Source organism: Rhinopithecus bieti, unplaced genomic scaffold (genome assembly GCF_001698545.2).
Source record: "Rhinopithecus bieti isolate Rb0 unplaced genomic scaffold, ASM169854v2 scaffold_7884, whole genome shotgun sequence".
NCBI lineage: Eukaryota > Metazoa > Chordata > Mammalia > Primates > Cercopithecidae > Rhinopithecus > Rhinopithecus bieti.
In genome coordinates this window covers 2,082,801-2,096,241 of record NW_016806331.1, presented here as the reverse complement: position 1 = coordinate 2,096,241, position 13,441 = coordinate 2,082,801, and the positions used below count along the sequence as shown (strand labels likewise).

General features: G+C 45.5%; 2 protein-coding genes across 3 annotated transcripts in view; both read left to right on the top strand.

Moving 5' to 3' along the window:
• The first annotated feature begins 137 nt into the window (after window positions 1–137).
• Window positions 138–1,076, top strand: LOC108531933 (olfactory receptor 6B2-like). Its single transcript, XM_017875581.1, is given in 1 exon segment — window positions 138–1,076. A coding segment is annotated over 1 exon segment (939 nt).
• A 4,845-nt stretch (window positions 1,077–5,921) lies between these two features.
• Window positions 5,922–13,441, top strand: part of NDUFA10 (NADH:ubiquinone oxidoreductase subunit A10) — a 67,145-nt gene continuing 59,625 nt past the window's right edge. The window contains exons 1-4 of one of the 2 annotated variants that reach the window (XM_017875579.1): window positions 5,922–6,320; window positions 9,164–9,332; window positions 10,087–10,302; window positions 12,586–12,672. In XM_017875579.1, coding sequence (XP_017731068.1) covers window positions 6,246–6,320; window positions 9,164–9,332; window positions 10,087–10,302; window positions 12,586–12,672 — 547 coding nt within the window. In that variant the 5' untranslated portion in view covers window positions 5,922–6,245. The remainder of the gene's footprint in view (window positions 6,321–9,163; window positions 9,333–10,086; window positions 10,303–12,585; window positions 12,673–13,441) is intronic. The other variant, XM_017875580.1, reaches the window with a different exon arrangement.

Sequence of the window (13,441 nt, the reverse complement as noted above, 5' to 3'; positions counted from 1 at the left end):
GGAACCGTGTGGCCTCTCTTTGCACCCAAACTCCCCATCGAAGTCCAGCTCCACTCTCTCTCTGCCCCAGCTGCCCTGCAGCCCTTTCCTCTCGCTCTTTGATGTTTTGCAGGCCCACAGCTCCCAAGCACAGAGGCATGAGGGGGGAGGATGTCACCAAGGTCAGCACCTTCATCCTGGTGGGCTTCCCCACGGCCCCGGGGCTGCAGTACCTGCTCTTCCTCCTCTTCCTGCTCACTTACCTCTTTGTCCTGGTGGAGAACCTGGCCATCATCCTGACTGTGTGGAGCAGCGCCTCCCTCCACAGGCCCATGTACTACTTTCTGAGCTCCATGTCTTTCCTGGAGATCTGGTACGTGTCTGACATCACCCCCAAGATGCTGGAGGGCTTCCTCCTCCAGCGGAAACGCATCTCTTTTGTCGGGTGCATGACGCAGCTCTAATTCTTCAGCTCCCTGGTGTGCACCGAGTGTGTGCTTCTGGCCTCCATGGCCTACGACCGCTACGTGGCCATCTGCCACCCGCTGCGCTACTACGTCCTTGTGACCCCGGGGCTGTGCCTCCAGCTGGTGGGCTTCTCCTTTGTGAGCGGCTTCACCATCTCCATAATCAAGGTCTATTTTATCTCCAGCGTCACGTTCTGTGGCTCCAACGCCTTGAACCACTTCTTTTGTGACATTTCCCCCATTCTCAAGCTGGCCTGCACGGACTTCTCCACTGCAGAGCTGGTGGATTTCATCCTGGCCTTCATCATCCTGGTGTTTCCGCTCCTGGCCACCGTGCTGTCATATGGGCACATCACCCTGGCTGTCCTGCGCATCCCCTCGGCCACCAGCCGCTGGAAAGCCTTCTCCACCTGCGCCTCTCACCTCACCGTGGTCACCATCTTCTACATGGCTATGATTTTCACGTATGTCCGGCCCCAAGCCATTGATTCCCAGAGCTCCAACAAGCTCATCTCTGCCGTGTACACTGTCGTCACGCCAATAATTAACCCGTTGATCTACTGCCTGAGGAACAAGGAATTTAAGGACGAATTGCAAAAGGCCTTGGGCTTGGGTCAAACTTCATACTAAGACAACTAAATGTCCTAGGGTAAAAATCTGTAGTGATGAAACAACATTGTATACGGCACTTTGTGCTCTTTAAATTAATTTTTAAGTGAAATTTAACAAACCTACAGAACTGTGCATAAGTAATAAGCCTTCGTCTGCATGTTTTCACAAAAGGACCATGCTCATGGAACCAGCTCCCAGATCAAGAACTAGAAGCTGCCTTCATACCCTCTCCCAGTCATTATCCCTCCCCCACGAGAAGCACTATCCTGACTTCCAAAACCAGATGCTAGCATTGGTGTTTTTGAGGGGTTTATGCATAAAGTATGCACCCTGTTACGTTCAGCTTCTTTCATTCACTGTGCTGCCTGAGCGAATCCTTGATGTTTTTGCATGTAACAATAATTCATGCATTCTCATTACTGTCCGATATTCATAATTCACAATACATTTATACTGCATAGTACATAAAGCATAATACATTTATACTGGATAATACATATACTGGGATAATGCATATACTGTATTATGTATTATGTATACATAATACATTATGCTGGGAGAAACTCTGTCCCGCCTCTCCCAGCAGGCATGAGCCACTGCGCTTGGCCACAATTTATGTATCTAAATATAGAAAAGGTAAGTAAAAATGTAGTATCATAATCTTATGGGACCACCATCTTATATGCTGTTCGGTTCATCATTCACCAAATGTCGTTATGTGGTGCGCTACTGTGTCAGTTGAGAATATTTGTGCTGGCTTATTTCTGGATCCTCTGTTCTGTTAAATTGATCTCTGTATCTATCAATATCACACCCTCCGTCCACGCTACACAGTCTTGATTGATATGATTACGTAGTAAATCTTAACACTGGAAGAGTGACTCCTCCCACTTTATTACTGTGTTTCAAAATTCTTGTGACTATTGTAGGGCCTTTACATTTTTATGCAAATTTTATAGTAAGCCTGTCTATGTCGACAAGAAAACCTTGCTGAGATTTTGCTAGAAATTCTATTAAACCTAAAAATCAATTTGGGAAGAACTGACTTCATGACTCTGTTGAGTCTTTCAATCCATGAACATAGTAAGCCCCTCCAATTACTGAGGTCTTCTTCATTTTTTTTTTCCACTTTTTAAAAATTATTATTATTATACTTTAAGTTCTAGGGTAAATGTGCATAACGTGCAGGTTTGTTACATATGTATACTTGTGCCGATTTTGGTGTGTTGCACCCATCAACTCATCAGCACATCAACTCGTCATTTTACATCAGGTATACTCCCAATGGCCAATCCCTCCCCCCTCCCCCCTCCCCATGATATGGCCCCCAGTGTGTGATGTTCCCCTTCCCGAGTCCAAGTGATCTCATTGTTCATTTCCCACCTATGAGCGAGAACATGCGGTGTTTTGGTTTTCTGTTCTTGCGAAGTTTGCTGAGAATGATGGTTTTCCAGCCTGCATCCATGTCCCCTACAAAGGACAGGCAAACTCATCCTTTTTTAATGGCTGCATAGTATTCCCATGTGTAATGTGCCACATTTTCTTAATCCAGTCCCCTGTCAATGGATGGACATTTGGGGTTTTTTTTTTTTTTGGTGGATTCCAAGTCTTGCTATGTGAATAGTGGCCGCAATAAACATACGTTGCCATGTGGTCTTATAGCAGCATGATTTATAATCCTTTGGGTATATACCCAGTAATTCCTTCATTGTTTTAATCAGTGTTTTGTATTTTTTAGTATGCAGATTCTGTGTATGTGTTGCTGGATTTAGACCTAAATATTATATTTTCTTTGAAGCAACTGTAAATGGTATTCCATCTTTTATTTCAGTTTCCATCTGTTTGTTGTTAGTATATAGGATGCAGTTGATTTTCATAAGTTGACGTTTCAGCCTGCAAACTTGCTGCGCTCACTCATTAGTTCTAGGAATTGTTTGTAGATTCCTTTGGGTTTTCTATGTGAACAGTCATGTCAACTAAAAATAGAGTTTTATTTCTTCCTTTCTGATCTGTATGAATTTTATTTTTTGCCTTATTGCATAGCCTATTACCAGAACTTCCAGTGCTCTGTTGAATAAGAATGGGCAGAGCAGAAATCCTTGCCTTGTTTCCTACTTAGAAGGCAAGGACTCAGTCTTTCATGATTAAGTACAATGATGCAGAGTTTTCGTGCATGTGCTTATCAAGTTGAAGCAGTTTGCTGAGAGCAGTTTTTGTTTTTACCACAAATGAGTATTTAGTTTTGTCCTTATTTGCTGAGAGCAGTTTTATTTGCTGAGAGCAGTTTTTGTTTTTACCATAAATGAGTATTTAGTTTCGTCAAGTGACGCAAAAAACTGCATCAGGCAATCTGGTCATAGATTTTTTCTTTCACCTGCTGATAAGGTGTATTACATTGGTTGATTTTCAAATACCAGATTAGCCTTGCATCTTTTGAATAAATCACCTTGGGTTGTGGTGTATTATTCATTTCATATAGTGTTGGATTCAATTTGCTAACATTTTGTTAACGATTTTTGTGTCTATGTTCATGAGAGATAGTAGTCTATTGGGGTTTGAAGTTATTTTCATCCTGTCTTTGTATGGTTTTGGTATCATAAAACAAGTGGAAAAGCATTCCCTCTTCTGTTTTCTGAAGAAGATTGTATCAAGTTGTTTAAACATTTGCTAAAATTCTCCAGTGAGATTATCTGGAACCGGGAATCTTCTCTGGCGGGAGGTGGGAAGTGGGTTGTGTGTTAAAATCACAGATTCAGCTTCTTTAATGGGTACAGGACTGTTCAGCTTAACAAATAATTAACAGATTAGGGCTCATGTCTGCTGTTTTTTGTCTTGTCTCCTTTGCCTTTTTTTTTTTTTAACCTTTCAATGGATACAGTACATTTTTTTTAGAATTCAATCTTGATTTACTGATAATGCCTTGGGAAACATCATTAGGTATAGTTTTTGTAGTGGTTGCTCTAGGTATCACAGCATGCAGATGTAACTTCTCACAACCTATTTGCGTGGATGTTTTACTGCTTCAAGGGGAGTATCACAGAATTCTTTCACGTAGGTGCTTTCACCCTCCCCATTTTTTATATAGTGATGGTCTGATTTCCTGTATGTGCAGTAAGCACTACATCGACGATGTTACGATTTTTGTTTTAACCACCAAATATAATTTTAAAAACTCAGTGAGGGATCGTTTACTATATTTTTCTATTTTACCTATTTCTGTTGTTCTTCCTTCCTTCCGAAGGCCCCAGCGTTCTTGTGTTATTTTCTGTTTGAAAGCTTCCTTTAGCCAAACTTTAAAGGGGGGAAGAGTTCACTGGAAACAAAGTCTCTTAGATTTTTCATCACCTGAGAATGCCTTCGTTTCTCTCATCCCCCCACCCACCAAAGAATGGTTTTGCTGGGTGTAGGATTTGCTGCCCAGCGGGGCTCCTTGTTCCTCTGGATTGAGGAGCCCTCCACCACCACCAGGTGAGCCAGGCACCATCAACCAGAAGCCCCGCCTCCATGGATTTTCCTGAGGCCCTGGAATGCAGCTCCCGATGAGCATGTCCAGGGAGAAGGCAGTGGGAGAAGTGCCTGGCACGGGGAGCCAATTTCCAAAACATAATGGTAGGTAATACATAATACCAAATGTTCAAAAGAAGCTTTAGGACAGTGATGTCCGGTAATTATTTAATTTTATATTGTTTCCTATGGTGATCTCTCTCGTTTTCTTACACCATCAGTAAAAGGTGAAACACTAGAATCTTGCCTTAGAAAATAAGATAAAGGCGTGTCTTCACCTGGGGTAAAGCTGGGAAAGACAACTGGACCACCGGAGGCGAGATGTGGCTAGGACGGATAATGACCGAGATGAGAAAATCTGAAAACGCTCCCCCCCATCCCCCATTCATTTCCCAGAATTCTCAGAAACACCGAAAAAGATGCTGGGCTTTCTAGAGATAGGGAGAGGTGGAGGGAGGCCTTGAGTCCTTCTATTTGAATATTATAAGCTGTGACTCAGTGGGGCTGGAGGATTCAGGGCTATCTGGCTACACCCTCCAGTTGTGTGTGTGTTCATATCACTTTCTTCGTGGCATATGTGGTGTGTCGGGAGCTTTGCATGGGGCTGGACACAGTGAAGGATGTGGACGTGGTCCCTGCTCACGGAAAATGTAGTCTTAGAACTGTATTTCTCTCATGTGGACGATTTGCATCAAAATTAGTTGGAGGCTTGTTAAATGGATTTCAGGGTCCCTGCAGGATCTGAAAACCTCCTGCGTTGGGGACGGGGAATCCGGATTTCTGACAAAAAGCAATTCTTCAATTACGGAAACATCCATAGAACCGGCCTTAGTTTACACAGCCGCATTCCCACTGTTTTACAATCGCATGATCATTTCTGAAAAAACAAAGTTAAAGAATATTTAAGGGGTTAAGAACAAAAAGCCCGAGGAACACAAAAGATTATAAAAACCCTTCCAAACAGCAGGCGTACTTGGAAGGAAACCTCACACGCAAGGTTCCTACCTGGAGCCCAGAACCCAGGTCCTGACGGGAGCACAGGTTTAAGAAATGGACTTGGAGCGTGTGCTTTTCCGTTTGTTTTCTACTCTATTCCATGTGTTCACAGCGGGTCTCCTGGATGAGACCACTTAGCCTTCACCTCCAGAGGCGACCCAGGCCGTCCTTGCCAGATCCCTGTCCCGGACTGGCGCCCAGCGGCAGAGGTTCCACCCCTCCCTGCGCTCCTCGCCCCCCTCTCCACCTTTCCCTCCCCAGCTAGAACGTTCTGAGAGCTAGGAACCTTCTCCAGGAGATCGCTTTGACGTCCACCCCGCGCCTGCGGGATTCTGGGACTCGGGGAGCACAGGACCCTGGGACGAGACGCAGAGGTCGCTCCACGCCCGGGCTGCCTCAGCTCTCCCGACACTGCAGCAACTCAGAACCTAGGCAGGGGCAGGGCAGCGAGCCTGCTGCCCCCACCCTCACCTCCAACCCCCACCTCTCAGCCCGCAGCCCAACCCGCAAGACCCCGGCAGCGCGCTGGCGATCTCCGCGGAAGCCCCCGAGGGCCTCGGCGCGGCACCGCCCCCACGCGCCGCTAGAAAGTTCCCGACAGGCGCCGCGGGCACCCCGGCCGTGACGTCACGGCAGCGCGCCGGCCGCGTCCTCTTGGGTCCTTGAGCCTGAGCTGACCGGGTAGCCATGGCCTTCCGGCTCCTGAAACTGGCCCCGAGGTCCGCGTCCGCCCGGGTCCTGGCGGCGGGCGTCCAGCGCGTGGTGAGCGAGGGGAGGTCGGCGGGGTGGGGGAGGGGGGCAGTTCCACATCTCACCCGGCCTCTGGCGGCGGCTCCCAGGGTCGCTCTCGGGGTGGGTTTGGGGGACCCCTCCTGCCTCCGGAATTGTTTGGTCTTTGGTCGTGGACAGACCTCAGGGGGGCCACGAGCTTCTCCAGGCCATTTTATCTCAGCTTTAAGCAAAACGCTGGAGCGCGGAGGGGAGCCGCCCCGAAGCGGGAGGCCAGTGTGAAGGTGGCAGGCCGGGGGCACGCGCGCTTGTCATTCGATAATTCACGTAGCAGCCCTGTCAAGAGCCATTTAAAGGTCGGGCCCTGCTAGGTGCTGGGGTGATGCCATGTTGAGCAGAAACGGAGTCCAGTGCTTGTGTTCTCTTCCTTCAGCCTTTACTCTTACTGACTACTCGTTTCTTAGCACTTTGCCCCCGCCTTCAGTGAAATTGTTTCATACATTTGTAACACAGTTGGATTGCTTTGTCATGTTCTGCTTTACATCCTGGGATCCTTCTACCTAATGAGTTTTCAAAAATGTGCATACATTGCATGCATTCTTTGTGCTATAAGGTTCTATGGATTTTTTCTTTGTGCTATAAGGTTCTATGGGTTCTGACAAGTGTATGATGGCATGTCTCCACCGTTATAGGTTCCTACAGAGTAGCTTCCCTGCCTTAAAAAATTCGCCTCTGCTTTACCCATTAAACCCTTCTTTTCCTCGAACCCTTGACAACCACAGATATCATTACCATTTCCATAGTTGCCTTTTGTGGAATGTCATATAATTAGAATTATACAATATGTTGCCTTTTCAGACGCCTTGAATACTTAGAAGTATCTGTGTAAGATTCACTTATGTCTTCGTGGCTTGATAACTCATTTCTTTTAATCACCGAATAATATCTCATTGCATGGATGTACTTCAGTTAATCCATTCAGCAATTGAAGGGCATCTTGGTTGCTTCAAGTTTTTGGCAATTACGAATAAAGCTGCTGTAATCATGCATGTGCAGATTGTTTCTGGAAATACATTTTTATATCAGTTGGGTAATACCTGGAAGAGTGATTACCGGATCATGTAGTAAGACTAGTTTTCTAAGCAGGTGCCAAGCCATCTTCCTGAGTGACTGTGCCATTGGACTCCCACCAGCAGTGAAGGCTCTCCTTGCTGCTCTGCATGCTCGCCAGCATGCGGGGCTGTCGGTTACTTTGGATTGCTATCCATTCTGATAGATGCGTAGTGGTATCTTGTTTTAACTTTGGAATGCCTCATGACATACAGTGTTCAGCTTCTTTTCATATGCTAGTTTGCTATCTGAGTTAATTTCATTTGCGAGAGGTGTTCACATCTTTTGCCCATTTTTGAATTGGGTTGTCTGCTCGTCATTGTTTTGTAACTTGTTTCTTCCTTCCTCTTCAGTTATCAAATAAATCAAGATAGAAAAATATCTTGATATTTTATATGCTCCTGTTTTATTTAAATTTCGCAAAGAAGCATTTTAATATTTTTATATTTTCTTGAGTACTTAGTATTCCATAATATGGATATGCCTTAAATTTTTTTAACTATTCCTCCGTTGTCAGACATGTAAGGGTTTCTATTTGCATTTTTGGTGTTCCATATCATTCTTCATTGAGCATCCTGATAGGTTAGTCTTATGTATATAGCCTTTGAATGGATCCCTGATTCTGTAGACCCAGTGTCCTCTAGGTTTCATTGCCATTAGCAGTTTAAGAGGGTGCTCATTGTCTTGTCCTACCTCTGTCATCATTTTTAAAATTAGTTCTCATTTTGATACATGACAAACTAATGTCTCTTGTTGATAGTCTTTGTTTTTTTTGTAGCAAGATTGACCACTTTTTCATGTGGTTTTTAGCTGTATTTTATAATTTTAAAATAAGCTATGTGTTTTTATTCTTTGTTTTGCTTATCGTGCTGTACAAGCTCTGTATATAGTAAGGCTATTATCCCATCATACGTGTTGAACTTTTGCAGTTTGTTTTACTTGTGGTTATGTTTCTTTTCTTTTTTTGGAAGGACTGTTTTGGCTTTAGCGTGGAGAATAAATTGGGATGCTGGAGACAGGAGTTGAAGCAGGCCTTTGCCTTATAGATGAGAGGTGTGAGGATGTCTACAGAGTCAGCACATAGCATAGGGAGGTGATGCAGTGTCCAGAGAGTTTGAAGAGTTAGGATTTTGTGCGTAATTCTGCAGTTGAAGGAAGGAGAAAGGTGTCACTCAAATTTGCTCTCTTTTGCTTGTTAGGTAGTGGATATTCCCTGCTGTGAGGGAAAGCAGATTTGGGGGCTTTTCACCTTAGCGCTGTTACCTTCAGGTGCCTTCAGGACATCTAGGTGGAGCTGTTTAATAGGCAGTGGGGTAACTAGGTCAGGAGCTGGGAACAGAAGCTTGGATTAGAGAAATGTTTTTTATTCCCTTCCCTTCACTCCCAAGCTCCCCTCCATCCCTGTCTTTCTTCCTTTTGTCCGTCCGTCTGTCCATCCATCCACCCATTCATCCATCCACCCTTCCCACCCTCCCTCCAATTTTTATTGAACATAGTAAACATATTTAATAAAAATTTCAGACACTGTTCCAGGGCCTGAGGATTTAGCAGTGAACAAACAGACAATATATCTGCCCTTAACGAAACTTGCATCTACATAGTGGCGGGGGATAGACAGCTAATTAAACAAATTAATAGGCAGTAAAGATGTAGATGTTGGCATTTTATCACCAAGAAGTTTCTCAGTATTTTTACCTAACAATTGCTAATGCCTACAGGAACCAGAGTGGTCACAACGTGCTGCTGTGTGATTTTGTGTTTTTCAGAGAGGAATTCATAGCAGTGTGCAGTGCAAGCTGCGCTATGGAATGTGGCATTTCCTATTTGGGGATAAAATAAGCAAAAGATTGACAGAGCACAGCAGGGTGATAACTGTAGATGGCAATATATGCACCGGAAAAGGCAGACTTGCAAAAGAAGTAGCAGAGAAACTAGGTATGATTTTATGTTATACAGAATGATACCTTTTTCAGATATCTGGTTGCTTATTTCACTGGTGTTTCTTCAATATTAATATTAAATAATATTAAATATTTAATAATTGGACCTAAGGTGGGTATTTCACATTTTTTGTTTATTGAAAAGCTGTTTTATAAAACAAAACAAGAAAAGCTGTTTTAATCTTTTGTGTTTGGAAAATTTGTAAAAATCCATGCTGGTTGTCAGTTTGAATTGGAATTTTATGTGGACAGTGTAAGCAGGGCACTTCCACGTAAACTGTTGTGTTTGAACTTTGCGACAGCCTCTGAAACAGAGCTGAGGATGGTACTCACTCACAGATGGGTATACTCCTAAGTGAGCGGATGCCACATAGCTGGGTCCCACAGCTAAGGTTAGAGCCCCTTCCCGACTCCTGGTGCAGCTGTGTGTCCCTTGTACCTTTCTGTAGCACCTGCATGACAGCAGCTGCCTGCTAGAGGGGGCTCCTGTGGTTACAGGGAGCAGTCCTTTCAGGATGAACCTGGATAAGGGCACGGTGCAAGCTCCTTTGCTCACATGCTTGCTCGTATATGTTGTGTGTTCCCTTCATATATGATGAAACCCAGGCATGAAGGTGACTTTCTCTAGGTCTTTGGCGCCATCTCTGGTGGTGATATTCGGGTGGGCTGTGTGTGTTGGCTAGGCCACACTGCTCCCTGCGGGAAGTGAGTGATGTACATGAGACTGCATCGATTGTTTCTCTTTTCAGGCTTCAAGCACTTTCCCGAAGCAGGGATTCATTATGCAGACAGTACCACAGGAGATGGGAAGCCCCTTGCCATAGAGTATAGTGGCAATCTTAGTTTGGAGAAATTTTATGATGATCCGAGAAGCAATGATGGCCACAGTTACCGCCTGCAGTCCTGGTTGTACAGCAGTCGCCTCCTGCAGTACTCGGATGCCTTGGAGCACTTGCTGACCACAGGTGCAGTATTTCTGGGCAGTTAGACTTGTTCTGTACTTGAATGCTATTCTAGACTTCAGCCACGTTCAGTTGCCACTGAGTCGAGCTTTCCTTTAAGGGTGTTTGATGAGGTAAGCTCTGTCTTTCCAACAAGATCATGAATTTCTTGAGATTGTGTTATTTTTGCTTCAGAATTAATTTAATGCTATTTCACTGTGGATACTGGAGTGAGATTTATGGATTGTATAGAATTCTCAAGGCACTGCTTTAAGCTTCTGTACTTACCTATTCGTTTATATATGAAATGTGTCAAAACAAAGGGGAAAAGAGAGCACAGAAGTGTCCAGGAGGAAATGGGTCACACTTATGAAGATTGTGCATGTGCCATACAGACAGAGATGTGGATGCCAACAAAATAGGGTTGTTCTGGAGGGCCCAGAGATAGGCTGGAATTCACCATAAAGCCACAAGGTAGACGTTAACCTTGATAAGATGACGGGGGGAGGGAGAACACACAGAGTCCCATAGGCCAGTGCAGGAGGGGAGGATGCTTCCCTTGAAGATGTTCAAATAGGAAGGAAATAGGCAGGAGCTGTGTACTGGGGAGCCTGGGAGACGGAGACGGGGATCAGAAAGTGGAGCTGTGTACTGGGGAGCTGGGGAGATGGAGACAGGGATCAGAAAGTATAGTTAGGAGAGGAAGGGAATGTGGATGAAAGGGCAGGAACATGGACTACTTGTGTGCAGAACGAGGTTAGGGTCCAGCCAGGGGCGACTGTAATCATCCTGGGAAACAGCAGTGCATGCTAGGCATCCTGAGAGTTGGACCGCAGATGCACTGCCGAGTTGTGGTCGGAGCTACCATGCCACGGTGGTCCTGAATTCACAGGTGGCAGCAAAGGGCACATCTGTGTGCAGACAGAGGGAGCTGGGTGGGTTCTTGGGGCCTGTGTGTCTGTTTTATATTGCAGTGCTTGCCACGCTTATCGATTAGCAGTGCCTCTCATGAGCTTCTCACACACAAGCTCAGCTCCCACTAGGGTTGGCTTCGTGGGGTCTGAGCTGTGAGAACAAGACTGTGGTTTTCACCAAGCGAGGCCGGCTGACAGGGCTCCTTCTCAGAGCTGTGCTCAGGAGCCGCTGCCTGTGCTCCTTCAGGTCTCCACGGATGCAGTGTGTGTCCATGACACGTATCTACACAGTGGTGCAGTGGCGGAGTTACTGTCTTGCTTTTTCAACATTTTATTAGTGATTCTTTTTCTTCTTATATGAACGTAAGCCCTGATCTTAGTTAGTGTTACTCCTAAGAAAACAATGTGGTCTGCTGTTTCTGTTTTGAGGTGCTTTACCAGGAGCCAATCCAGGAGCAGATGTCGTAGCATGGACTTATACTGACATCCAGGCGTACTCCACGTTCTTTTTGAAGCATTCTTCAACCCTGTCTTCTGACTATTCATTTCTTAAAATGAAAAAGAAACATTTTACTTGTTAAATGAAACCTTGCTTTTTTGTGTGCTGTAGTAACCTATTTCCCGTTCAGAAAAAAAAGGTACAGCTTGCTCCCATCTCAGTGTTGTTGGGGCACATTGGCGCTGGGTTAATGTATTCATTAAATATTTAGTGCATGACTGCTGTGTGCCAGACCCATTCTGGGAGCTAAGGGTGCCACAGGGAGGGAAGCCTGCGTTTTAGTAGGGGGATGAAGACTCGATGTGGAAACAAGAATGTCTTGTCCCAAGTGAGTGGTGGGTGCTCTGAGGAAGGAGGCCACAGGGAGAGGCTGGGTAGGAAGATGAGGGGAAGCCTCTGGCCAGACACAGCAGGGTTGACCACAGGGAGGCTGGCTGGGAACCTGGGGACTAGTGCTCTGAGCTGCGCCAGTGTCTGACGGGGCTGCTGTGATAGTAATAACACAGCCAGTGAGGCTGGGAGTGGACGGAGGTGAGGTTGAGAAGTAGCCCAGCATTGGTAGACCTGACTGGTATGATGGGGGCAGGAGTAGGATGGGGGTGGACACGGTAGGGATGGAATACATTATTTAAAAACAAAGTACTTGTTGTATTAACTGGATGCTTTCCGTTATAGCTGACTGAATGAAACAATGTTATATTGCTCAAAACTGAAAAGACAATTTCAGTTTTTAAAAATGACTTCCCACTTTTAAATATGTATATGTTCTTTTCAGTATTTTGGTGTGGAAATGGAATTGTAAATGAATGTTCTTTTTTCTGAAATGCAGTGATCAGTTGACAGTGCTATGCTCTGTGTCTGATTTTCAGTTTCTGTTTGCCTGTTTTTAAACAGGACAAGGTGTTGTATTGGAGCGCTCCATCTTCAGTGACTTTGTGTTCCTGGACGCGATGTACAACCAGGGATTCGTCCGAAAGCAGTGTGAGTCAGGGTTGCAGACAGGCTTCTGGGTGTGTGGTGTGTCTTTGCAAGGCTGTAATAGACTCACCTTGCACTTACTGTGTTTATGAACGTCTGTTGATGAATTAATGCCATTACCCACTGGAAAAAGGGACTTCCTAAGGTGTCTTCCACCCTTTCTCCCTCCTAAAATAGGTGTCTTTTGTGCTATCATGTCTCCCTGTGAAAGCAGATTGGAGCCCTGGCCCTCAAACACACACAGCTTAAACTGCAGCCCGCACAGCCTCCTGTTAGAACCTGCCCTGCTCTCAGCCTGCCCTAGCAATACCTAGGCTGTAGCTCTAATTGTAATAAACGCTCCAGTTTCTAGTGTATGATTTTGATGAATTGGGATATTGGCCCTGCCAGTTGCCGGCATCATCACAGTCCTTCCCTCTGACACATTTCCATTTTTCAGGACGGTAGCTTTGTGTTGCTATATTGGGGAAGGTCTGACAAGTGGCAAATGGAAAGGAACAAAGACCACGTGGTTTGAAGCAGGCTGACCTTGAGGAGTCAGGGTGGGGTTGGGGTGTCTGTGACTAGGACTCTGTTGGGTGGTGTGTTGAACAGGCCCGGTGGACAGTCTGACTGACGGCGTTTTCATCTGTAGACTGAGGTGGCTGGAGCCAGTGGAAAGCTGGAATCTGGGAGCTCAGAGGAAGTACTATTGGTTTAGTGAGTGAAAGAGGAGGCCAGAGCAAGCCAGGTGACGATTCTGCGGAGGAGACGCCTGCTCCTGGCTGCCCGT